General features: G+C 43.3%; 1 protein-coding gene across 1 annotated transcript in view; it reads right to left on the reverse strand.

The window, feature by feature from the left end:
* Nucleotides 1-23,841, reverse strand: part of EPHX2 (epoxide hydrolase 2) — a 69,289-nt gene extending 45,448 nt beyond the window's left edge. Inside the window, exons 1-4 of the mRNA XM_023753105.1 lie at nt 23,643-23,841; nt 7,448-7,532; nt 1,444-1,603; nt 43-233 (exon numbers count right to left, since the gene is read on the reverse strand). Of these exons, the coding sequence (XP_023608873.1) occupies nt 43-233; nt 1,444-1,603; nt 7,448-7,532; nt 23,643-23,743 (537 nt within the window). The 5' untranslated portion in view covers nt 23,744-23,841. The remainder of the gene's footprint in view (nt 1-42; nt 234-1,443; nt 1,604-7,447; nt 7,533-23,642) is intronic.
* Between the last annotated feature and the right edge of the window lie 1,075 nt (nt 23,842-24,916).

The raw sequence follows: 24,916 nt of genomic DNA on the forward strand, positions 1-24,916 counted from the left end.
TAGAACATTCTTTCTCAGTGAAAGGAAGCATCTACTATGTACCTCATTGGGGCTGGCCTTCAAGGTGTCCAACATAAACTTGTAGATCTGAGGATCAGGCTTGGCCATTCCAATCCGACATGACTCTATCAGGAAGTCAAAGTGTGGTCTCAGTTCATACATCAGCTGGGCCAAGCTGCTCCTCTGGGTGCTATCATCCAGCCAGTTGTTGGTGAGGATGCAGGTTGTAAACCCTGAGCAAGAAGTCACCAGTGAATGGACCAGCTATAGAACTTTGTTCCGAGAAGCTCTGCCTGGAGCCAAGTAGGGTTCTACTCACTTACATCAATCTCCTGACGCTGGGAAAGAATCATCTTCACCCTTAAGCACCTCCTGACACGGGGACACGAGAGTGAACCCACTGTGTATATTAAGGGCTTTCAGAAGCCCAGATGGAGATGCTGCATCTGCCTCTGGACTGTCCCTCCAGTATACCTTCCAGTCTGTGTTACTACAAAATCTGCTCAACTGTATTTCAAAACACCTGCTTTGGTTTTCAGAGACTGATTCCCATTTCAAAATGCAAACAGAGACAGCAGTGCCCCCGGGCTTTCTCTGCCTAACCAGATGGAGCAAGAACCCCGAGATACTGGAGACGAGACACAGCTGAGTCGATGGTGTGACACTTCCCACATGATATGAGTGAGAAAATATGGGGTGGCTTAGCCACAGTCAGGCAAGTCTACTGATAAGTGGGTGGAATAATTTCAAATACGCTCATGAAGATTTGGGCTCTGACATTAAATAAATCGCCATTGAATGAACATGATCTCATGTCTTAGACCAGTGGCCGGCAAACTTATTAGTCACAGAGCCAAATATCAACAGTACAACGACTGAAATTTCTTTTGAGAGCCAAATTTTTTAAACTTAAACTATATAGGTAGGTACATTGTTATTAACTTAATTAGGGTACTCCTAAGGCTTAGGAAGAGCCACACTCAAGGGGCCAAAGAGCCACATGTGGCTCTCGAGCCGCAGTTTGCCGACCATGGTCTTAGACCATTTGACACCATCTGAATCCAGATCACCCAACTCATAGCTCATCCTGTGACAACCAGAGGTTGAAAAAAATATCATAGTTGTTTAAAAGACCTTATATCATCACTGTGATAAGAGGTTGGGTCATTCAGGTCATTACTAATGTCACCAGAGGGAGAGAATTTTGCTCACAAGGCAGTCTCTGGCAAAAGTTGCTTTATTAAATTCAATTCTTTCATTTTCCCAGCCATTCTGATAGTGCTGCTTTTTGCCACTTGGTATAACTTACTTTGGGACTATGTTTTAAGGACAGTTTTCCATCAAGGCCCAGATGATTTGTGACCTCAAAACACATTTAGATGTACGATCTACCAGGGGTTCTGGTGTGGTTGGGTCAGAAAATGGCCAGTATTAGATCCTTACCCTTCTTTCTGAGAGCGAGAACCGCCTGAAGCATGGGTTGGTTGATCTTCCTTGCTGAAATGGCCTTGCCAAAGATCTGACTAACAGAGAAATTCTCAGGGAGGCTGATTCCAGAATCTTCGGCGTGTTTCTTATAGTCTTCTTCCATGAGTGACACCCACTGTAAAAGTAAATTGTCCAGGGACTGTCAGTTGGTACAATCACTTGGAAAAGCTTTTGGCAGCATTTACTAAATCTGAATATGCATTCCTTGTGATTCAGCAACTTCACTCCTGGACACGTACATTGCAGGAAATGGAAATGTCTACATGTGTTCACTAAAACATGTACAAAAATGTTCGTGGCAGCATTACTCCTAAGAGCCCCACACTGGAAAATACTCAAATGCCCCTCTATGGGCTGAATTGTGCCCCCTCCCCTTTAAATTCTTGTTGAAGTTGTAATCCCCAGGACCTCAGAATGTGACTGTCCTTGGAAATAGGGTCTGTAAAGAGGTGATTAGGGTAAAATGAGGTCATGGTGTGGCCCTAATCCAATCTGACTGGTATCCTTATAAAAACAGGAGATCAGAAAACAGATACACACAGAGGACGGGCTGTGAGGACACAGGGCACAGATGGCCATCTAATGCCAAGGAGAGAGGCCTCAGAAGAAACGAACCCTGTGGATACCTTGATCTGGGCTACTGGCCTCCAGAGCTATACTATACATAGTCTTCCAACCCTTTCCTCCCATTCTTTCTAGAACATACTCTAATCAAACATTCACCTCCACATTCCAGAAACTTGTCTCATCAAGGTTACCAATGACCTTGTTGTGTTGCTATATCTAACGGGAACTCAATGTTAGATATTTTCATTTTACTTGACCTATTAACTGCATTTGACACAGTTGATAACACTCTTCATTTAAAACTTGATAACCTGCCATGGATGGGTGGGTCAGTTGGTTAGAGCATCATCCTAATATGCCAAGGTTGTAGGTTCAATTCCTGGTCAGGGCACATACAAGAATCAACCAATGAATGTATAAATAAGTGGTACAACAAATTGATGTTTATCTCTCTTCCTCTCCTCCTCCCTTCCTCGCTCTCTGCAAATCAAATAAAAATTTTAAAAAGTAAATAAACTTGATAACCTCTTGGCTTTTAGGACTCCACACTCTCTTGATTTTCTTCTTTAATGGAGATGCATTATCCATCTCTGATTGCTGGGTCCTTCTCACCAATCTGACCTTTAACATCAGAGTACTCAGGACTCTGTGGCTCCTTCCATTTATGCTCTCTTTCTCCATGATCATATTAAGTCCAATGGTATGAAAAATATCCCAAATTGAGTACCTGATTTCCCAACCCCCACAGCCATCATCCCTCTTCCATTTAAGAGCAAACCATACTTCCAGTTTGCTTTGTCCAGAAACCTGAGTCATCCTTAACTTCTCTCTCGTGCCTCTCATTCAATCCATCAGGAAAACCTGTTGAATCTACCATCAAAATAGTCCCAGAATTTGACCACTTTTTACCACTTCTACCAATATACCTTAGTTTAAGCCACCATTATCTTTCTCCTGGATTTTCTAATAGCTTCCATAAGTAGTCTTTGTACAGTAATCTTGGCCTTCTTGATCTATTCATATAATAGCCAGAGGAGGTTTTAAAAATATACGTCAGCTAACATCACTTTGCTGGTCAAATTTTCCCAATGCCTTTCCATCTCACTCAGGGGAAAAGAAGAAGAAGAAAAAAGAAGCAGAATGGAAAAAGAGATTGAAGTATATTCATACAATGGAATATCATATGGCAAAGAGAATAAAACTATCTACAACTTCATATTTATAGTTTTCATTAATATAATCTTGAGGGAAAAGAGCCAGATAAAAAAAGAGTGTGCCTACATGATTCCATTTACATGAAGTACAAAATAAGCAGAAGTAATCTATAAGGTTAGAGTCTAGATGGTAGTCTTAGAGGGCTAAGTGTGGTAACTGGTGCTGATAATGTTTTATTTATTTATTTTTAATAGTTTTTATTGATTCTAGAGAGAGAAGGAGAGGGATAGAGAAACATTGGTGAGAGAGAGAGAAACATTGATCGGCTGCCTCTTGCATGCCCCCTACTGGGGATCAAGCTCAAAACCCAGGCATGTGCTCTGACCAGGAATTGAACCATTGACCTCTCATTGCATGGGACAACACTCAACCAACTGAGCCACACCAGGCTGGGGCTAATGTTTATTTCTTTCCTGGGTGCTGGTGACAAGGGTGTATTAATTTTATGAAAACTCATCAAGCCATATACTTTCTGTACTTTTTATTTGTACAATATACATAAAAGTTAAAAGATGAATTCATTCCTAAGATATCTCTACTAATAAAAGGATAATATGCTAATTAGACCAGGAGTCCTTCCGGACAAAGCCATGGTGGCGGGGCCAAGGCAGAGGCAGTTAGGGGAAATCAGGCCAGGAGGGGAGGGCAGTTGGGGATGAGCAGGCCAGCAGGGGGGGCCAGTTGGGGGCAATCAGGCCGGTAGGGAGGGGCAGTTAGGGGTGAGCAGGCCAGCAGAATGTGACTGTCCTTGGACCTCAGAATGTGACTGTCCAGGACCTCAGAATGTAACTGTCCCTTGGAAATAGGGTCTGTAAAGAGGTGATTAGGGTAAAATGAGGGGGGGCAGTTGGGGGTGAGCAGGCCAGAGGGGGGGCAGTTGGGGGTGATCAGGCCAGCAAGGGGGGGCAGTTGGGGGCGAGAAGGCTGGCAGGGAGGCAGTTGGAAGCAAGCAGGCTGGCAGGCAGAGTGGTTAGGGGTGATCAGGCAGGCAGACAGGTGAGTGGTTAGGAGCCAGCGGTCCCAGATTGCGAGAGGGGTGTCTGACTGCCAGTTTAGGCCCAATCCTTGTGGGATCGGGCCTAAACCGGCAGTCGGACATCCCCAAAGGGGTCCCAGATTGCAGAGGGTGTGGGCCAGTCTGAGGAACACCCCACCCCCCTGCACGAATTTCGTGTACCAGGCCACTAGTCTATATATACATATAAAAGCCTAAGTGACCGTTACGACTGAATGACTGGAACAACAGGTTGACCAGTCACTATGATGCACACTGACCACCAGGGGTCAGACACTCAATGCAGGAGCTGCCCCCGGTGGTCAGTGTGCTCCCATAGGGGGAGCGCTGCTCAGCCAGAAGCCAGGCTCATGGCTGGCCAGCACAGCTGCAGCGGTGGGAGCCTCTCCCGACTCCATAGCCTCTCCCAACTCCGCAGCAGAGCAGCAGGCACAGCGGGTCAGGATGAACGCAAGCAGCATAGTGCCGGCTCAGGCTCCTCCCTGGCCGCCTGCCACTTGGTGCACTGCTACACCCCTTGGGGGATGTCTGACTGCCGGTTTAGGCCCGGCCTGTGGGGATCGAGCATAAACCGGCAGTTGGACATCCCCAAGGATCCTAGATTAAGAGAGGGCACAGGCTAGGCTGAGGGAACCCCCGCCCCAATACACGAATCTGTGCACTGAGCCTCTAGTGACTTTTTAAAAGACAAATGGAACCTAAGTAGCCTTTATCATAGTATAACTGGTTTTTCAGACCACTTCCTCTAACTTATTCAAGTTTCCTAGAAACTACACACAGGCTAAAGAAGACTAAATGGGTGTAGGATTTTCACTACAATTACTAGAAACTCTCTCTAATTTCTATGTTTATTGAAAATATATAGTACTTCTTTCTTTCCTTACTTTCCAACAGTATTAACTGCAGCTTTTTTATTGATTCAAGCTTAGTAACATTTATTCCCAATATCATTCCAGTTTTCATTCACTAGTTGCCACAATGTGTGTGTGTGTGTGTGTGTGTGTAAAAGAGAGAGAAAGTGTAAAAGAGAGAGAGAGAGAGAGAGAGAGAGAGAGAGAGAGAGAGAGAGAGAGAGTTTTAAAGTGCAATTCATTATACTCCACACACTAAGATCACATTTGCCTTCACAGAAAAAGTGGGTTCTTGCTTCCTATTACAGTAAGCTCCAAGTTCTCTGGCTGACCTATAAGTGGCTGTAAGTCATAAAAAAAATTTTAAATATAGATGGTTTTATCTGTGTATTTATAGAGTAGATTCTCAATAGCCTTTCTTCTTTGAGGCACTAATAGAGAATTCAAATGGTTTTCAATCCTGATTACATTGTTAAAAAATAATTGAGGTTGTAATAACAGTCATAACTATTATTTTTTGAGCACTTACTCTGCACCAGGCACTATGCTAAGCACTTTTCAAGCTTAATAACAACCTGTGAAATTGATAGTATTATCACTCTCATCTTATAGGGTGGCAAAACTGAGACTGTGAGAGGTTTAAGCAAGTTGCTGAGGTCACTCAGTCTATAAGGGGGAACTATGGTTCAAATCCTGATCTCTGACCCCACAGTCCACACATAATATAGTTATTAGTTAACAACCCTCCCCAGTGGCAATATCTGAAAATAGCTACTCCAATGATGACCACTATAAAAAATAAACAGAAAATAATGTGGGTTGGCAAAGACATGAAAAAATTGGAACCTTTGTGCACTGTTGGGGGAGAATGTAAAATGGTGTAGCAGCTATGAAAAACAGCATGGTGATTCCTCAAAAATTAAAAATGGAACTATCATATGATCCAGCAGTTTCATTTTTGTATATATACCCAGAAAAAAAATTGACATCAAGGTCTCAAACAGATATATTAATACACCCATGTTTATAGCAGCATTATTCACAATAACACAAAGGTGGAAGCAACCCAATTGTCCATCAACGGATGAATGAGTAAACTAAATGTGGTATATATATTAAAAGACAAATGGAACCTAATTAGCATTTATCACAGTATAATTCCCTCCTATGAGGTAGCACATCATGTCCCCTGCTACACCACAGATGAACCCTGAAGACATTATGCTAAATGAAATAAACTAGTTACACAAAGACAAATATTGCATGACTCCAAAAACATAAGGCACCTGCAGTAGCTAAATACATAAAAAGAGAAAGTTCAGTAGCAGTTACAGGGTGAGGAGAGAGAAAAAGAAAGCTATTGTTTAATGGGTATAGAATTTCAATTTTGCAAGATAAAGAGTTCTGGAGATGGATGGTATGCAATATGACTATACTAACACCACTGAACTGTATACTTAAATATAATCAAGTTGGTAGATATTGTGGTATGTATATTTTACCACAATTTTTTTTTAAAAGCTACTTTGGCTATTGTAACTCCCTGGAACAGACCTTGAAAAGTTTGAAAATTCCCCATTCATTGAGGTATGTCTCTCTGCTTGGCCCCAAAAGACAATAACCCAGTCTAAAATGTCCCTTTTGTGTGTCTCTGGGTGCCGGAGTCCATTGTCTTCACTAGCTGAGTTTAGACAGAGACCCCCCAAAAGCTGGTAGCCCTTGAAAGTCCTAGCAAAGGTCAGGGCTGTGTACCACCCAGTTAATTAAGACACCACCCAGTTAATCTAGCTAAAGCATCATCCCCACCTTAGTTCACTTAATTCCTTAGATACTTGTGTAGATCCTTGTTGATTATTGTTGATCAGATACTCTGCTTATTCCTGGAAATCATCTACTGATGAGCTAATCAGATACTTTGTCTATTCCTGGAAATTATCTGCTGATCTGTGTGTCATTGAAACCTCCTTACCCTAAAGACTACCCTGACCTCAATAAAAGATTGGAGTGTCCTGAGCTTAGGTGGAAGTCCCTCTCCTTGAGTTGGACTTGCCCGCCTGATCCCCCGATATTGCAAAATTATCTCGTGTCTTTCTTTCTCATTTGTGTGTGGCCCCTCTTTCAGATACTGAACCCTACTCCATGCGGGACGTGGAAGGAGTCCTACGCGACACTGGGCTTCCAGCCCGTCTTGTGAGTTAAAGGCATAAGGGTTACATGGGTAAAGCAGACACGGCTTTGCCCTCAGAGGGGCATGGTCGATGCGGGAGATGGGCACGTAGGCACTGAATGCCTTCTCAAGGGTGTCCCTTACCTGGGAAAACATGATCTCTCCCCTCATGAGACGGAAACTGGAACTATCCGGATCTCCTTTCTTGAAAACTTCATTGAGAAAGCCTCTGAAAGACACATGTCATAAATGTCCAAGGACTTCATCACATTGGCAAGTGGGAACAGACACTATTTAGATCTGTGGTAGGCAGTTAGACAGACATGAGCAAAGCAAGGATGATGCTGGAGCTGAAATACACCTGATGCCTACATGTATTTACTGAGGGTCAGACCTCAATGTCCTGGGGGCTTAATGCTTAAGGGCTATTCTCTGGCCCCCCTGTTCATTCCCTCTCTAGGTTGTGGTGGGCGGGGGGGGTCTAACCCACATGACTAGCAATATGCCAGGGGAGGAAAGGTCAAAGGAGGTTCCGAACACATGACCAGCAATACGAAAGGTCAGGAGGTCTAAACCTCATGACCAGCCATATGCTAGGGGAGGAAAGGCTACCCTGAGGGCAAAGTCCTGATTTTCCCAGTTTTTCCCATTGCTAGGCACCTGGGGCTTTCCACCCTGGTGACCTTCTGTACATGGTTGTTGTCCTTGCTCTGCTCATGTCTGTCTAACTGCCCACCACAATGTAGATGTAATGAACAGTATGGTTAAGAGTTGCTAAAAGAGACAAACCTTAAAACTCCTCATCAAAAGAAAATAGTTATAAATAAAATACTGATTTTAGTTTTCAATAAAATTGGAAATTTAGCAATCATGTTTTGTTGTAGTAAAACATACATGACATAAAACTGACCATTTTAACCACTTTAAAAAAGTACATATTTTTTTATTGATTTCAGAGAGGAAGAGAAAGGGAAATATCAATGAGGAGAGAGAATCATTGATCAGCTGCCTCCTGCATGACCTCAGTAGGGTCCAGCCCACAACCCAACCATGTGATGTGACTGGGAATTGAACTTGACATCCTAGTTCATAGGTCGATGCTCAACCACTGAGCCACACTGTCCAGGCACAGTTTAACCACTTTTAAGTGTACAGCTCTGACATTAAGTAATACATCCGCATTGTTGTGCAAACATCACCACCATCCATCCCCAGAACTTTTTCATCTTCACATCTTTGCCAACCTGAAACTCTGTACACATACATTAAACCATAACTCTCCATTCCCTCTCCAGTAATAATTTTAAATCAGATTACATTGCATATATTTCGAAACCTCCTCAGGCTCCCACAAATCATTAACCTATATATGAAATGCAATCTCACGCTATTAACTACAATAATCTGTTAGTGACTTTCACACAACTGAACAATTGAAACTTACCATTATATCTAAAACTCATTACCTGTCCCCCAAAGGGATTCTTTACATATTGAATCCATACATTCACAGCTGATAATGTATTGGGCAGAGCAGATGAAAGCAGCAGATCTGTCCTATGATAAACTGAAGGCAAAGTAATTTGCCCCCCTTGGGGAATGTTTTGGTAAGAGTGAGTGGGGGAGGCTGGAAAGAAGGAAAGCTAAACAGACCTGGGTGTGGCAGTGTGGGGCAGAAGGCAAGTGTTGTTTCCACCCCAACTGGCCAACAACAGGTGAGTGTACTGCAATTCAATGCTGCCAAGAGTCAGGACAGACCTGTGGACAAAAAGGGGCCACACACTAAACCTGACAAGCTCAGGGGAGGCCTGGGTCGTGGCCTTACAAACTCAGACACCTAAAATAGCCACAAAGGATGGTCTGAAATTTAAAACTTTTTAACCAAAAGCAGTGCATGGTCTATATGACAAACCTACAGCCAACATCATACTCAATGGGAAAACACTAAAAGCATTTTCCTTAAGGTCAGAAACAAGACAAGGATGTTTGCTTTCACCACTCTTTCCACTGGAAGTCCTAGCCACAGAGATCAGACATGAAGAAGAAATAAAAAGGCATCCAAATTGGAATGGAGGAAGTAAAACTGTAATTATTCACAAATGATATAATATTATACATAGAAAACCCTAAAGACTCCAAAAAACCCAACAACACCCTGTTATATATAATAAATAAATTTGCAAAGTAGCAGGATACAAAATTAACACCTGGAAATCAATGGCATTTTTATACACCAATAATGAACCCTCAGAAAGAGAAACTAAAAAAAAAATCCCATTTACCATTGCAACAACAACAATAAAAAATATCGAGGAATAAAGTTAACCAAGGAGGTAAAAGACCTGTACTCGGAAAACTATAGAACATTGAAAAGGGAAATAGAGGAAGACACAAAAAAGTGGAAGTGTACCATGTTCATGGATAAGAAAAATTAACATAACTAAAATGTCCAAACTACCCAGAACAATCTACAGATTCAACACAAACCCTATTAAAATACCACTGGCATATTTCACAGATCTACAACAAATACTCCAAAAATTTATATGGAACCAAAAAGAACCTGAATAGCAATCTTGAGAAAGAAGAACAAAGATGGAGGGATCACAATACCAGATAGCAAACTATACTACAAAGCTATTGTAATCAAAACAGGTTGGTATTGGCACAAGAACAGGCATATAGGTCAATGGAACAGAACAGAGACCCCAGAAATCAACCCAAGCCATTATGCTCAATTAATATTTGACAGAGGAGGCAAGAGCATACAATGGAGTAAAGACAGTTTCTTCAATAAATGATGTTGGGAAAATTGGACAGGTACATGCAAAAAAAAATGAAACTAGACCCATGGTCGGCAAACCGCGGCTCGGGAGCCACATGCGGCTCTTTGGCCCCTTGAGTGTGGCTCTTCCACAAAATACCACGTGCGGGCGCGCACGAACCAGGGGTGATTGAAAACTTTCGTGGCCCCATGTGCAGAAGTCAGTATTTTAATGGAAATGGAAGAGCCGTATTTGTGAAGAGCCACACTCAAGGGGCCAAAGAGCCGCATGTGGCTTGCAAGCCGCGGTTTGCTGAGCCGCAGTTTGCCAACCACTGAACTAGACCATCAACTTAAGCCATATACAAGAATAATCTCAAAATGGATAAAAGACTTTAATGTAAGTTGTGAAACCATAAAAATCCTAAAAGAAAAGCATAAGCAGTAAAATCTCAGACATCTCATGTAGCAGTATTTACACAGGCACAATGCCTAGGCAAGGGAAACAAGTGAAAAAATTAACAAATGGGACTACATCAAACTAAAAAAGCTTCTGCACAGCAAAAGAAACTATCAACAAAATGAAAAGGAAACCTACGGTATGGGAAAACATATTCATCAATGATACATCTGATAAGGGTTTAATTTCCAAACAATACACAGAACTGATACACATCAACACCAGGAAGACAAACAATCCAATTTAAAAATGGGCAAAGGACCTAACTGGACAGTTATCCAAAGAGGACATACAGATGGTCAATAGACACATAAAAAAAATGCTCAAAGTCAATAATCATCAGAGAGATGCAAATTAAAACTGCAAGTTACCACTTCACAGCTGCCAGAATGGCTACCATCAATAAATCAACAAATAGCAGTGCAGGCAAGGATGTGGAGAAAAGGGAATCCTAATACACTGTTGGTGGAATGAAGATTGGTGCAGCCACTATAGAAAACAGGATGTAGGTTCCTCAAAAATTTTTAAATGGAGCTGCAATTTGACCCAGAGATCCCACTTCTGGGAATATATATTAAGAAACCCAAAAAAACAATCAGAAAGAATATATACACTCCTATGTTCATTGCAGTGTTATTTATAATAGCCAAGATTTGAAAGCAGCCCAAGTGCCCATCAGTAGATGAGTGGATAAAAAAGCTGTGGCGCATTCACACATTGGAATACTGAGAAGCTGTAAAAAAAAGGATTTCTTACTCTTTGAGACAACATGGATGGACCTGGAGAGTACTATGCTAAGTGAAATAAGCCAGTTAGAGAAAGACAAATATCACATGATCTCATTTATAAGTGGAACCTAAAGAACAAACGAAACTGATGAACAAAATAGGTCCAGAGGTATGGATGCGTGGAACAGAATAACAGATCTGAGTGTGTGTGTGTGTGTGTGTGTGTGTGTGTGTGTGCGCGCGCGCGCGAGCGCGCATGTGGTGTGGGGGGCAGGAAGAGATTAACCAAAAATCATATATGCATATATAAGCATAGCCCATGGACACAGACAATAGCAAGGGGAAGGCCTGGGGAATTGAGGGGGCAAAAAGGGAGAAAATGGGAGACATCTGTAATAATGTCAACAATAGAAATTTTTTTATTGTGGCAGGCAGTCATGTCCTAGCTAGAATCTTCCCTGACGGAATCTTCACCTTAATTGAGCCTATTGTCTTTTTACATCACCATAACACATGTTTGGAATGTAGGGTAACTTCCCTTTATCCGGACCACACCCCGCCCAACCACAAATCCTCTCATTGTTATTGTTTTCGTGTTAATTGTTAATTATGTAAGAGAAGTATGTGTCTATCATTTTACTTTTTATCTAATCCCAGAAGCTGCTTTCTTCCTCCCCACCCTCCATCCTCTCCACTTTGCTTTCTCCCGCCTCCCTAATCTATCACCAATGGATTTCATGTAACCCACTTATGCCTCCTCTTTGGGTTGTAATATATAAAATAAGGTGCAAAACTGCCATTCTCTGGAGTATTTTCCCAATCCATTGAGATTTTGCTTCCTGGCAATTTTTTATCAGTTTGGCTCAAAAAAAAACTCACAAAAAATTCTTTATAGGTTTGAATGTTTCTTACACTGACATTTACTTGGCGTAGTGTGGCAGGATTCCGAAGACCACCCCGTGGACCCAGACCCAGTGCTGGTATCCAGCAAGGGGGCTATTGTGCCCCCCGTTTTGCATTGAGTGGACTTGGGTGAGTTTCACTTGGAATTCCAGGCCTCCCTATTTTAAGGTAAGAGGCCTTAATTTTTTTCCAGCTACATTTTTACTATTTTTTAAATTTACCTTTATTGTTGAAAATATTACAGATGTCCCTTCCTCTCTCTCCCCCCCCCGCCATTGACCCCTTCCACCCAACTCCCACTCCCCACCCCCACCCCACCCCACCCCAACTTCCCTCTGAGATTCCTCAGTTTGTTCCATGCTTCCATGTCTCTGGACCTATTTTGTTTGTCAGTTTATTTTGTTCATTAGATTCCACATATTAGTGAGGTCATGTGATATGTGTCTTTCTCTAACTGGCTTATTTTGCTTAGCATAATACTCTTCAAGTCCATCCATGCTGTCTCAGAGTAAGAGATCCTTCTTTTTTACAGCTGCATAGTATTCCATTGTGTGGATACACCACAGCTTTTTTATCCACTCATCTACTGATGGGCTCTTGGGCTGTTTCCAGATCTTAGCTATTATAAATAATGCTGCTATGAACATAAGGGTGCATACATTCTTTCTGACTGGTGCTTCCAGCTTCTTAGGATATATTCCCAGGAGTGGGATCACTGGGTCAAATGGCAGTTCCATTTTAAATTTTTTGAGGAACTGCCATACTGTTTTCTATAGTGGCTACACCAGTCTGCATTCCCACCAGCAATGTACGAGGGTTCCCTTTTCTCTGCATCCTCGTTAGAACTTGTTTGTTGACTTATTTTTTCTTTATTAATTAAGGTATTACAAATGTGTCCTTATCCCTCCATTGTCCCCCCATTCCCCCAGTTCTGCCCTCACCCTCACCCCTGTTGTCTGTGTCCATCGCTTAGACTTATTAATAGTAGCCATTCTGGCAGGTATGAGGTGATACCTCATTGCAATTTTAATTTGCATCCCTCTGATGATTAGTGACTTTGAGCATTTTTTCATATGTCTCTTGGTCATTTGTATGTCCTCTTTGGAGAAGTGTCCATTTAGGTCCTCTGACCATTTTTTAATTGGATTGTTTATCTTTTGTTAAGTTGTATGAGTTATTTATATATTCTGGAAATTAACCTCTTATCAGATGTATCACTGGCAAATATTTTCTCCCATGCAATGGGATCCCTTTTCATTGTGTTGATGGTTTCTTTTACTGTGCAGAAGCTTTTTAGTTTGATGTAGTCCTATTTATTTTCTCCTGTTTCCCTTGCCCTCAGCGATGTACTGGCAAACATATTGCTACAAGAGATGTCTGAGATTTTGCTGCCTATGGTTTCTTCTAAAATTTTTATGGTTTCAGGACTTAAAGTCTTTTATCCATTTTGAGTTTATTCTTGTGTATGGTGTTTCTTTGTGTTTTTTGTTTTTGGTTTTTTTGCATGTACCTGTCCAATTTTCCTAACACCATTTATTAAAGAGACTGTCTTTACTCCATTGTATGCTCTTGCCTCCTTTGTCAAATATTGAGCATACGGCCATTGTACTCGATGGCTTGGGTCAGTTTCTGGGGTCTCTGTTCCATTCCATTGGTCTATATGCCTGTTCTTGTGCCAATACCAGGCTGTTTTGATTACAATGGCTTTGTAGCACAATTTTATATTCCGTATTTTGATCCCTCTTACTTGGTTCTTCTTTCTCGAGATTATGGCGGCTATTTGGAGTCTTTTTGGTTCCATATACATTTTTGAAGTATTTGTTGTAGATCTGTGAAATACGCTATTGGTATGTTAATAAGGATTGTGTTGAACCTATAGATTGCTATAGATTTGGGTAGTTTGGACATTTTAATGATGTTAATTCTTCCAACCCATGAACACAATATATTCTTCCGTTTGAATCTTCCTGTATTTATTTTTTCAAGGTCCTGTAGTTTTCCAAGTATAGGTCTTTTACCTCCTTGATTAAGTTTATTCCCAGGTATCTTATTATTATTACTAGTAGCCCATTGCGTAATATCGCACAAGCGCAGTAGGCGGCCCGCTGCTTCCATGGGAGCCGGCGGGAACCACAGCGCTGCTGGGAGCTGTGCTGCTTCCACAGGAGCCGGGAGGGAGCTGCGCTGCTTCCACGGGAGGCGGGCCTGCCGTCTCCTCTCTGGCCCTGTGCTCAGCAGTGGAGGCTGTGGGCCGGCCCCCTCTCCCTGTTCCTGTCCGCCCCAAGTCAGGAGGTGGGGGGTGGGGGTTTGGCCCGAGCTGGGGCGTGGCGGCTTGCCAGCCCCCTGTCTCTGTCTCCGCTTCAGGCCTCAGCTGCACGCGAAACCTCCTCCTGTCTGGTCGTGACCCGTTACAGGCGTCTGGGCCTAATTTGCAATATATATATATATATAAATTTTTTTGCAATGGTAAATAGCATTATTTTTTAGCTTCTCTTTCTGAGGGCTAATTATTGGTGTATAAAAATGCCATCAATTTTCTGGGTGTTAATTTTGTATGCTGCTACTTTGCAGAATTCATTTATTAAATCTAGTAGTTTTTTTGGTGGAGTCCACAGAGTTTTCTAAAATCCTCGAGATGGAACTAAGGTTAAGGGTTGACAGAACCTAGGCTAATGCCAGACTGGAGGAAGAAATGGGTGGCTAGTTTTTAACTTTGGCTTTTCAATTGGAATTGCTTTCTGAGAGTCTGAAGTACAGACTCTACAAATCTCAAAACAGAACTGAAATTAACAAGGGAAATTGTGCCTTCAAGGCCAGAAACTCCCTAAAACCAGCCCTCATTAATACTTCTGGAGAGGTAGGAAGGCTTTATTTGCAAGTACTTTACAGAAATGGGGAGATTTAACTAGAAATCATATCTTATACTTAAAAAGGGTAGGGAACCTTTTTTCTGTCAAGGGCCATTTGGATATTTATAACATCATTCACGGGCCATACAAAATTATCAACTTAAAAATGAACTGCTGACCCTAGCTGGTTTTGCTCAGTGGATAGAGCGTCGACATGTGGATTGTGGGATCCCGGGTTCGATTCTGGTCAGGAGCGCATGCCTGGGGTTGTGGGCTCGATCCCCAGTGGGAGGCGTGCAGAAGGCAACCGATCAATGATTCTCTCTCATCATTAATGTTTCTGTCTCTCTCTCCCTCTCCTTTCCTCTCTGAAATCAATAAAATATATATATATATTTTAAAAATAAGCTGCTATATTTGGTCAAACATTTAATTAACTCACCCCTAATGCCTTGGTGGGCCAGACATTCCCCACCCCCGACTTAAAATGACTAAAATGCAGTTTTCTTTGGACGCCTAAATTAATTTTTTCACATGCAAAATTAGAAAAATGCTGGCTCTAAAATTAAACTGAATGGCCCTGGCCAGTTTTCTCAGTGGTTAGAGCTTTGGCCCGTGGACAAAGGGTCACGGGTTTAAATCCTGGTCAAGGAGCAAATATTTCAGTTGCAAGTTCAATCCCCAGCCTTGGTTGGGCCCATTTGGGAGGCAACCAGTCAATGTGTCTCTCTCACGAAGATGTTTCTCTCTCTCTTCCCTCTCCCTCTCTCCTCCCTCCCTTCAAATCTCTCTCTAAAGATCAATGAAAAAAATACCCTCAAGTGAGGATTAAAATAATAATAATAGTAATAATAATAATAATAATAATAATAATTAAACGGAGTGAATGGGAAACATATCTTGATTGGGAAATTAGAAACTTCTAGGAGGAGCATGGATAAATTCTTTTTTTAAAAAAAAAAAGGAAGAAAATAAATTAATAAGAAATTTTAGAAACTGTCTCTGAACTAAAAAAGGCTTCTGAAGCCAATACCCCATTCCTCCCCTTCTACAGCTCCTCCACTATACTTGCTCTCTGAGCTCCCTCCCTTGTCCTGACTTGCACTCCTTCTCCCTTTTTCCTTCCCCTTCTCTCTCTATCTCCTCCACTACCACTCCCTATGGACCTAAGGCAGTGGTTCTCAACCTTCTGGCCCTTTAAATACAGTTCCTCACGTTGTGACCCAACCATAAAATTATTTTCGTTGCTACTTCATAACTGTCATGTTGCTACTGTTATGAATCATAATGTAAATATCTGATATGCAGGATGGTCTTAGGCGACCCCTGTGAAAGGGTCGTTCGACCGCCAAAGGGGTCGCGACCCACAGGTTGAGAACCGCTGAGTCCTAAGGGAACATAAAAATAGGAATTCAGACAAGGATAGCCCAAGGATTCTCCCTTTGAAGAATAGCTGGTCTCGGGCAGAGAGAAACCAGAAATTGTTCCCCTATTTTCTCCGGGACCCTGATAGGTTCGCAGAGAAATCTGATTAAACTGTTAGAACATGTAACCCTGGCCACTCTAACCTATACTAGTTGATATACCTACTGGTTTCTGGGAGCAAAAGCCACAGAATTACTAAGTAAGGTTCACAGGAAAGCTCCTGCAGAGGTCTGTCCACCTTGAAGACCAGAGGAAACTGACATGGGATTTAGAAAAACACACAAAAACAGAAGCAATCAGAGGGCTCCTCTGAGGACTGTGACCAGGCATTTCCCCTTCTCTTTACTAATAGTTTAGGAGAAATTAAAATTACTATAAAAAAAAAGAGGAGAAATTACTAAAGCCCTTGAAATACTGGAGCTACTTTACCTGTTCTTGACCACACCTAACTAAGCCGGAGGAAAGCTTCTGTGCACTTTATAGGGAGATCTAATCATACCAACTGGGAAAATAATGATTTCAAAGCAAACCTCCCTCCACAAGAGGAACTGAACGTTCATTACAGGATGTTCCAATGCAACTTCAGGCCTTTTCCAATCACCAATATCCTTTATGCACAAACTGGAATTAAGCCCAGTACAGAAGATTACTTTTTAAAAGTGGCTTATAATTCCATGCACAAGCCCCTGTAGTTCTCCTATCCTTCCAGTAAAGAAACCAAATGGAAAAAGGTGGAGATGCGTATGAGCTCTCAGAGCTAAAAATAAGATAGTTATTCCCAGATATCCTGTGGTTCCAAATCCATATACCTTATTATCAGCCATTTCTGGAGATTGCCAATATTTTTTAGTAACAGATTTATGTAGTGCCTTTTTCAGTATTCCAGTAGAAAAAGACAGTTAACACCTCTTTGCTTTCACCTGGGAAGACAAGTTTACTTGAATAGTAATGCCCCAGAGATATACAAAGAGTGCTACTGCGGACAAAAGGGGCCACCTGCTAACCTGACAAGCTCATGGCAGTCTTGCAAACTCAGAGCCTAAAGTAGCCACAAAGGATGGTCTGAAATTAAACTTTAACTAAAAGCAGTTATGGTGGGTAGTTACAGTGGTATCTAGACTGACAAGGTCAACCTTTACCCTGAGCCTATCTGTCTTTTTTTAAAAAATATATATTTTACTGATCTTTTACAGAGAGGAAGGGAGAGAGACAGAGAGCCAGAAACATCGACGAGAGAGAAACATTAATCAGCCGCCTCCTGCACATCTCCTACCGGGGATGTGCCCACAACCCAGGTACATGTCCCTGACCGGAATCGAACCTGGGATCTTTCAGTCCGCAGGCCGACGCTCTATCCACTGAGCCAAACTGGTTTAGGCCTATCTGTCTTTTTCCATCTATAATAACATTAGAGGCCCGATGCATGAATTTGTGCACAGGTGGGGGGTCCCTTGGGGTGGCCTGCGGAGATCGGGCCACAGCTTGTACCCCCAGCCTCGCAGCCCCACCTGGCATCCCGCCATGGCCTGGCACTGCCCCCTCACCTGCTCCACCAACCTGCCTGCTGGGTGATCTACAACGGCCTTGGCCTGGTGCCACCCGTTCACCTGCTCCACCATCCCACTATGGTCCCGCTCTCGTTGGGGCCCATCGGGGCTGGCAGCTCCTCCACTGTCACCCACTGCCAGCGCTGTGTAGCCGATGCCCGCCATGTTCCACACCGACCCTGGTGGTCAGTGCACGTCATAGCGAGCGGTCGAACTCTTGGTCAAATGACAGCCCAAGGGGACAATTTGCATATTAGGCTTTTATAATATAGGATACCCTTGAAATGTCTGGGTAACTTGTATTTTCCCTTTTTTTGGGTGCCAGGACAGATAACACAAATCATCATGTTAATTGTTCCTGCACCAACCTAAGTATGTGTCTATCATTTTGCTTTTTATCTAATTCCAGGGGTTCCCCCCCACCCCCCACTTTGCTTTCTCCCACCTCTCTAATTCATGTAACTCACCTACATCCCTTCCTTTGATTGCAATGTATAAATATAGATGTAACCTGCCATTCTCTGGAGTATTTCAGTTTTTCGAGGTTCTGCTTCCTGGCAATTGTCAACAGATTGGCTCCAATAAACTCACAAAAATTCTTTACAGGTTTGAATGGGTTTTTTTACGTTAACACTACCTATTGTCTTAGATACTAAAATCTAATTTAAATGATGTTAAATTTCCTAGAGCGTCCATTCTCATCCAATGTGTGGATGGTTTAGTTTTATGCTCTAGAAAATTACTAGACTCCCCAAAGGACACAATTTACTTATTACAACAGCTAGCTATAAAGGGACATGGTTCTGACTCAGTCTATCTCAGGCAAAATACTTCAGTTATCTAATATCCAAAAATGGGCTGCTAATTAACCCTGAGGAACCGTATCTTGTCCTCTTCTGAAAACAAGAAAGTAGCTTAGAGGATTCCTGGGTTTGACTAAGTATTGTCATAATTGGGTCCCAAATTTTTCATGAATGGCCCTGCCTCTGTATATCTTATTAAAAACAAATTGACCTGATCTAATTCAGTGGCACCCAGAAAATAAACAAGCTATATAATCTCTAAAGAATTATCTAAAACTTCCACTCTGGACACCTTAATTATAAACTTTCTAACTTTTTATAACATATAAAAACTATAGCAATCATAGACCTACAGGCTATAATAGTCAGCAACTAGACTCAGTAGCCAAAGGGCTCCCTCCCTGCATGACAGCCATTTATGCTGTAGACATATTATGCAAACAAACGCAAAAGATAGTCATGGGCTCTCCTTTATGTTCCCCATTATGTTAAATCTCCACTGAATTCTCATCACATTTTACATTTCTGTCAGCCAACTGGCTCTGCCTTCTGCATCTAATCATTTCAACTTCATGTAACAGTCTTAACCCAGCAACTTTGCTACTTTCTTTACAGGATAAAGACATCCACAATGGCATTTTGCTTACCAACCACCTTCTTATTTCTAGCAATGGTTTATAGGAAACTCCTTAATAATGCTGACTTAATTTGGTTTCCAGATGGAAAAGATAAGCAGGAATGTTACCAGGCTGGATATGCAATAACTTCCATGGTGGACACCATTAAAGGTTCTTATTTACCCGAATAAAATCTGTCCAAAAGCCTAATTGTTCTAACTCAGGCTTATCCAGTGGCCAAAGATCAAATAGTCAATGTTTACACTGACAGTAGCTATGGAAAACAGGTTGCAAAATTGTTAGAGGCCATAGAGAAATTTAAATAGTTGGCAATTATCAAAATTCCAGGACTTCTAAAGCTGCCACCATGAAAGCAAAAGGAAATTATTTAGCTGATGCTGCAGCTAGATCTGTTTTACCATTACAAAGGGAAATGGACAGATTCCATATAACCAAGCTTTTATGGCTCTCAGAGGCAACCCTAAGCTTGTACTGTCTATAAACCAGAAAAACGTACACAGATGATGGAAAGAAACATTCCAATAATGGGTGAATGGATTTGCCTGTCCGTCGCCAACATTTGGGTGGCAGCCTAATTGTTGAGGTAAAAAACAAACAGAAACAACGTTAGCCATATCTGAGCAAATCCATTTAATTTATTTCAACTATTCCTTCCTAAATTAGTAAGTTTGATAAAAGTTATTGAATATCTAGGTATTTTGAAATAACATGAAAAACTGAGACGCTGACTGTTAGACAAGTCTTAAGTTCGCCTGCTTTGGTTTTTATTGAAGGCTGTAGAGTGGAATTGGTGCTGTTGATGAATGTCTTGTGCTTTATTGGAGGCGTGTTTCTTGAAAGTGAGTGTAATTGCCAACAGAGGAACCCATTTCTAAAGGTTACGCAATATGTTCATAAAAGTCAATCTAGGAAATACTGACTGCTTACTTCGTGGTTATCATTGGAAACTGAGGTTTCTAATAGTTAAAAACTCAAGTAAGTTGGAAAGAAATTACCAGTAAATCCTATATAATAAAAGCCTAATATTCAAATTGTCCCCTCGATCAGGAGTTTGACGGGGTTCGACTGCTCCCTATGATATGTGCTGATCACCAGGGGGCGGTGCGGAACATGGCGGGCATCCAGGACACATGCTGCAACCTCTCGCCAGCTACCTGGGGGCGGGGATGATGAAGATGGAGGTGTGGTGAGAATGCAGAGTGTCCGCTGAGCTCGCTCTCACTCCCCATTACCCTCCCCCCGGGACACGAGGGCTCACACACCGGGGAAGCTCCCCCACCCACAACCCCCCCACGCTCAGGTGCCAGGCGCCCACCAGAAGCCCACCCTGTACCCATGCACGGCCTCTTCCGGGTGAGCCTGGCTGCAGCCGCCAAGAGTACGGGGGCTGGTTGGGCTCCCCATGGGTTCGCACAGGAGCCAGTCTGTGAGGCTGGCCGGCTGGGAGAGAGCGTGCTGCCCGCCCAGCTTCCGTGTGGCACCGCTGGGCAGCCCAGAGGCCCACGCTGAGCCCCAGCCTGTGACGTCCAGTCACACTCACCGCATCTCTGCGTGGGGACTCGGGTGCCATGACTCAGGTGGCAGGGGGTGGGTGAGAGTCCGGGGGCCCAGGTACTGCCCAGGGCCCAGAGGTCAGCTGGGACCCGCCCTTCCATGCCAGAGGCTCACACTTAGATCGAGCCAGGCCTAGGGACCGCACCCATGGACGAATTTCGTGCACCGGGCCCCTAGTAATTTTAATAATAGAAGATATAAAGTATAGAAATGCATTTTCAAGGGAAAAGGAAGAAAGTGAGTTATCCTTGTATTACATGTATAGGATTTATGTGATATGAGTGGTGCATTTTCTGCTTCCAAATGGTATAACTAGGAGGTAATATTTTATTAGCCTAAAAAGATTAAAATACTTATATAAATTAAGCAGGATTCTGTGGGCTGGACAAAGTACTTAATATTAAAACCAGTTTAAATTTAATGAATGTCTTTTAAAGTTATTACTGCAAAACATGTGTTTGTTTTACTCAGGTTTTCAAAAAAGGCTTATGTTATGGTCTTTTGGTGAAGTCTGACAGCCTTTCAAATTTAAATTTTAAGAGACTTTTTTAACCAAGAGATGACTTTGGGGTATTCCAATGGGGCCTGGAATAACTCAAGGATTTATTCTCTCTCCTTATAAAAGAAAAGTTTTCAAACTAATTAGGCATACTTAATATGCTTGAAATTACATGGGAAGTTTTGCCAAATAGTAACTATGCTCTATATGTACACATCCATTTTTTATTACAACAGATGTTCTAGAAATTTCAACCTGCCCTAGGGAGGAACTTGCAAAAATTCAGAACCAAATTCAAACAGGGAGCTCTCAGGGGTAGCAAGAGTCAGGCAAGCCAAGAGTAATGGTTCCTTGTGGGGGCATCCCACAGTAGTACTCTGGGTGTTTGGGGTCCACACATTGGGATTTATGAATTGCTTCCAATGTTCAAGGCACACTTCTGATAAGCCAGGCATAACGTTTTTAAAGTCTTGCATATTATTTGTTCTTTACATATTGAAATTGTGTATTGAATCTAAACAATATGGGCTTTATATTGCTCTTTTTGTTTTTTGTTAATCCTCACCTGAGAATATTTTTCCATTAATTTTTAGAGAGAGTAGAAGGAAAGGGGAGAGACAGAAACAGAGAAACATCGATGTGAGAGAGACACATCAATTGGTTGCCTCCTGCATGTGAGTTTGCAACCAAAGTACCTGCCCTTGACCGAAATAGAACCCAGGACCCTTCCGTCTGCAGCCAAAGGTCTATATCCACTGAGCCAAACCAGCGAGGGCTTTCTAACGTTCTTTTATGTCATTTTACAGTGATTATTATTTACCAAGAGACTGTCTTGGAATGTTATATCTTACAGAAAAGCAAAGTTGTTGTTTTTTTAATCAACTGTAATATCTAAGCATTGTGTGATCAAGTTCACCTCTTTGGTAAGCCTGTTTCCACATCTGTGAAAGTGAGGGTTGCTCCAGATTTCCCAACATAATTTGGCTTGCTGTGTTTGCAGACACTAGTCTTTTAGAAATCTTTATAAGAATAGCAGGTTAGCCCTACATGGTTTGGCTCAGTGGAAAGAGCGTTGGCCTGCGGACTGAAGGGTCCCGGGTTCGATTCCGGTCAGGGACACATGCCTGGGTTGCGGGCTCAATACCCAGTGGGGGGGGGGGGGGCGTGCAGGAGGCAGCCGATCAATGATTCTCTCTCATCATTGATGTTTCTGTCTCTCTCTCCCTCTCCATTCCTCTCTGAAATCAATAAAAAAAATATTTTTTTAAAAAAAGAATAGCAGGTTAAAAGGCCCTGTTGGTCTTTGGCATCACAAGAATCAAGAATTCCTTAGATGGAGCAGAACTCTCAATGTTTCTACCCTACTCCTTGTTCTTGCCAGTAGTTTAGAATTTACTCTTCCTTGGGTGTTGCCAAGGTGATCTTTCCTTTTTACCTTTTAAAATAAATATGCTTTCCTTTCCTCTGGCTGTAGGAGTAACATATGTTCATAAGTAGGAAAACTGGAAAATACAAAAAAGTAGACAAATGAAGGAAATCATTCATAATCCCACCTGGGATTAATAAACCCAGAGATATATGGGGATATGTCTTCCAGACATTTTTCTACATGTAGCTTTTTTCCCATAGTTGAGACCACATTGTATAAGTAGTTTGACATTTCGGTGGCTCTGTCCTTTTCACTTATTACACCTAACACATATTTTCCAATGTCACTGAAATATTATTCTGAAAGACAGGGTTAGTGGTGCTGCGTACTAGTTTGCCATTTCCCGAGGATTAGGTTTTGAAGCTGTTTCTCTAGTTTGCTATTATCGGTAAAACTGCAGGGCACGGAACCTTTTTCTCTTGGAAACCTCAGGACCGTTTCTAAGATCCACTCCATCGCACAGAATCAGGCGGACAGCAGGCAGCTCCGCGAGTAATTCCTCTCTCTTCAGGAACAGCTTTCTGCCTCTAGCGGGCAATTCTGGAGTCCTTGGAGAGGTTTAATTTCTTAACATTTGGGAAGACACTGTATCTACTTACACGTACTGGTTTAGAGCCGGGTAACTGTTTTAACCTCCTTTCGCGGGGCTCTCAAACGACAGCTCTGAACGGAGGGCTGGAAATCCCGAACGGCAACTTCTAAGCCGGATTCCCGCCCCCCACGGCGCCGGGTGCCCTTACCTGGGCAATGCCAACTCCTCCTCGGCGCGGCCGAGGCCGCTCGCGACCGACGGCAGCGCCAGGACCCCGTCCAAGTCGAACACGACCGCATGCAGCGCCATGGCAGCCCGAGCCTCAGCCTCCCCTGGGACACTCAGCGCTGCAGAAAGTGTGGACGCCTCTGGGCTGCAGACCGCGGGTTACTCCCAGATCCAGTCCCCCCTGGTCCTCTGCCCCAGCCCCCCCAGCGCCCTCCGCCCACCCCTGCCCTGGGATTGGCCAGGCCCTCCCATCCTGCGCCCCCGCCCCCTGCCCCAGCCCCGCCCAGGCGCCAGCTCCTGCCCTGGGATTGGTCAGCCCCTCGCCCCGCCGCCCGATGGCTCCGGGCTCGCTCCCTGATCTGGTCCCGCCGGGGTCGCGTCCCACTGAGGGCTCCGTGCGGGGGTCCACGCCCTCACGGACTCGGTTTCCACCGCTTCCATGCACCTGGAGCCCACCGCTTCCAGGCACCCGGAGCCGGGGCTAGAAATGCACTTCCGGATGAAACACCTGTCGCCTAAAATTAAAGCCCAAAATACCCACGCGCTCCCACAGTAACTCCTTGAAAAGGGGGACTCAGATTCTGGAACGTGCGGACCGCTTAATGCGAACTTGGCAGAGTCTCACCATCTGGGCAGCGCTAGAGAGAAGGGATGCCTGAGGCCACGCCCAGACGGTGTGTGTGTGTGTGTGTGTGTGTGCGCGCGCGCGCGCGCGCGCGCGTGCCCTTGTAGGCCCAGGGGCCATCCCTCCTCCCCTGTCACCAGTTATCTCTTCTACTGAGTCGCATTCCCATACCAACCGTGATGGACTGAATGTTTGTGCCACCCCTCCCCCCTTTCTATGTTGAAGCCCTAATCCCAGTTGGGCTGATATTTGGAGACGGGCCATTTATTTATTACATTTACTACGTTTCTTTCTCACAGTTCTGGAGTCTGGGAAATCCAAGATCCAGGTGCTGGCCAGAAGGTTTCGTTCTGGGGCCTCTTCTCTTCGCATGGACCAGGTATGTGGCCACCATTTCACTGTGGGCTCATATGACCTCTTGGTGAACCAACAGGCAAGACGGAAGTTCTTCGGTGACTCTTCTTGTAAGAACACCAGTTCCATCAGGAAGGATCTACCCTTAAGCCCTCACTTTACCCTACTTGCAAACACCCTCGCCTGGAGGATTTAGCACACACCAGGTAAGCCAACTCCCTTCATTGCCCATCCCAACCACCCTCCGTGCAGGGTCAGGTCCCCACGTGCCCAGA

The sequence above is a fragment of the Myotis lucifugus genome, unplaced genomic scaffold (genome assembly GCF_000147115.1).
Source record: "Myotis lucifugus unplaced genomic scaffold, Myoluc2.0 scaffold_1, whole genome shotgun sequence".
NCBI lineage: Eukaryota > Metazoa > Chordata > Mammalia > Chiroptera > Vespertilionidae > Myotis > Myotis lucifugus.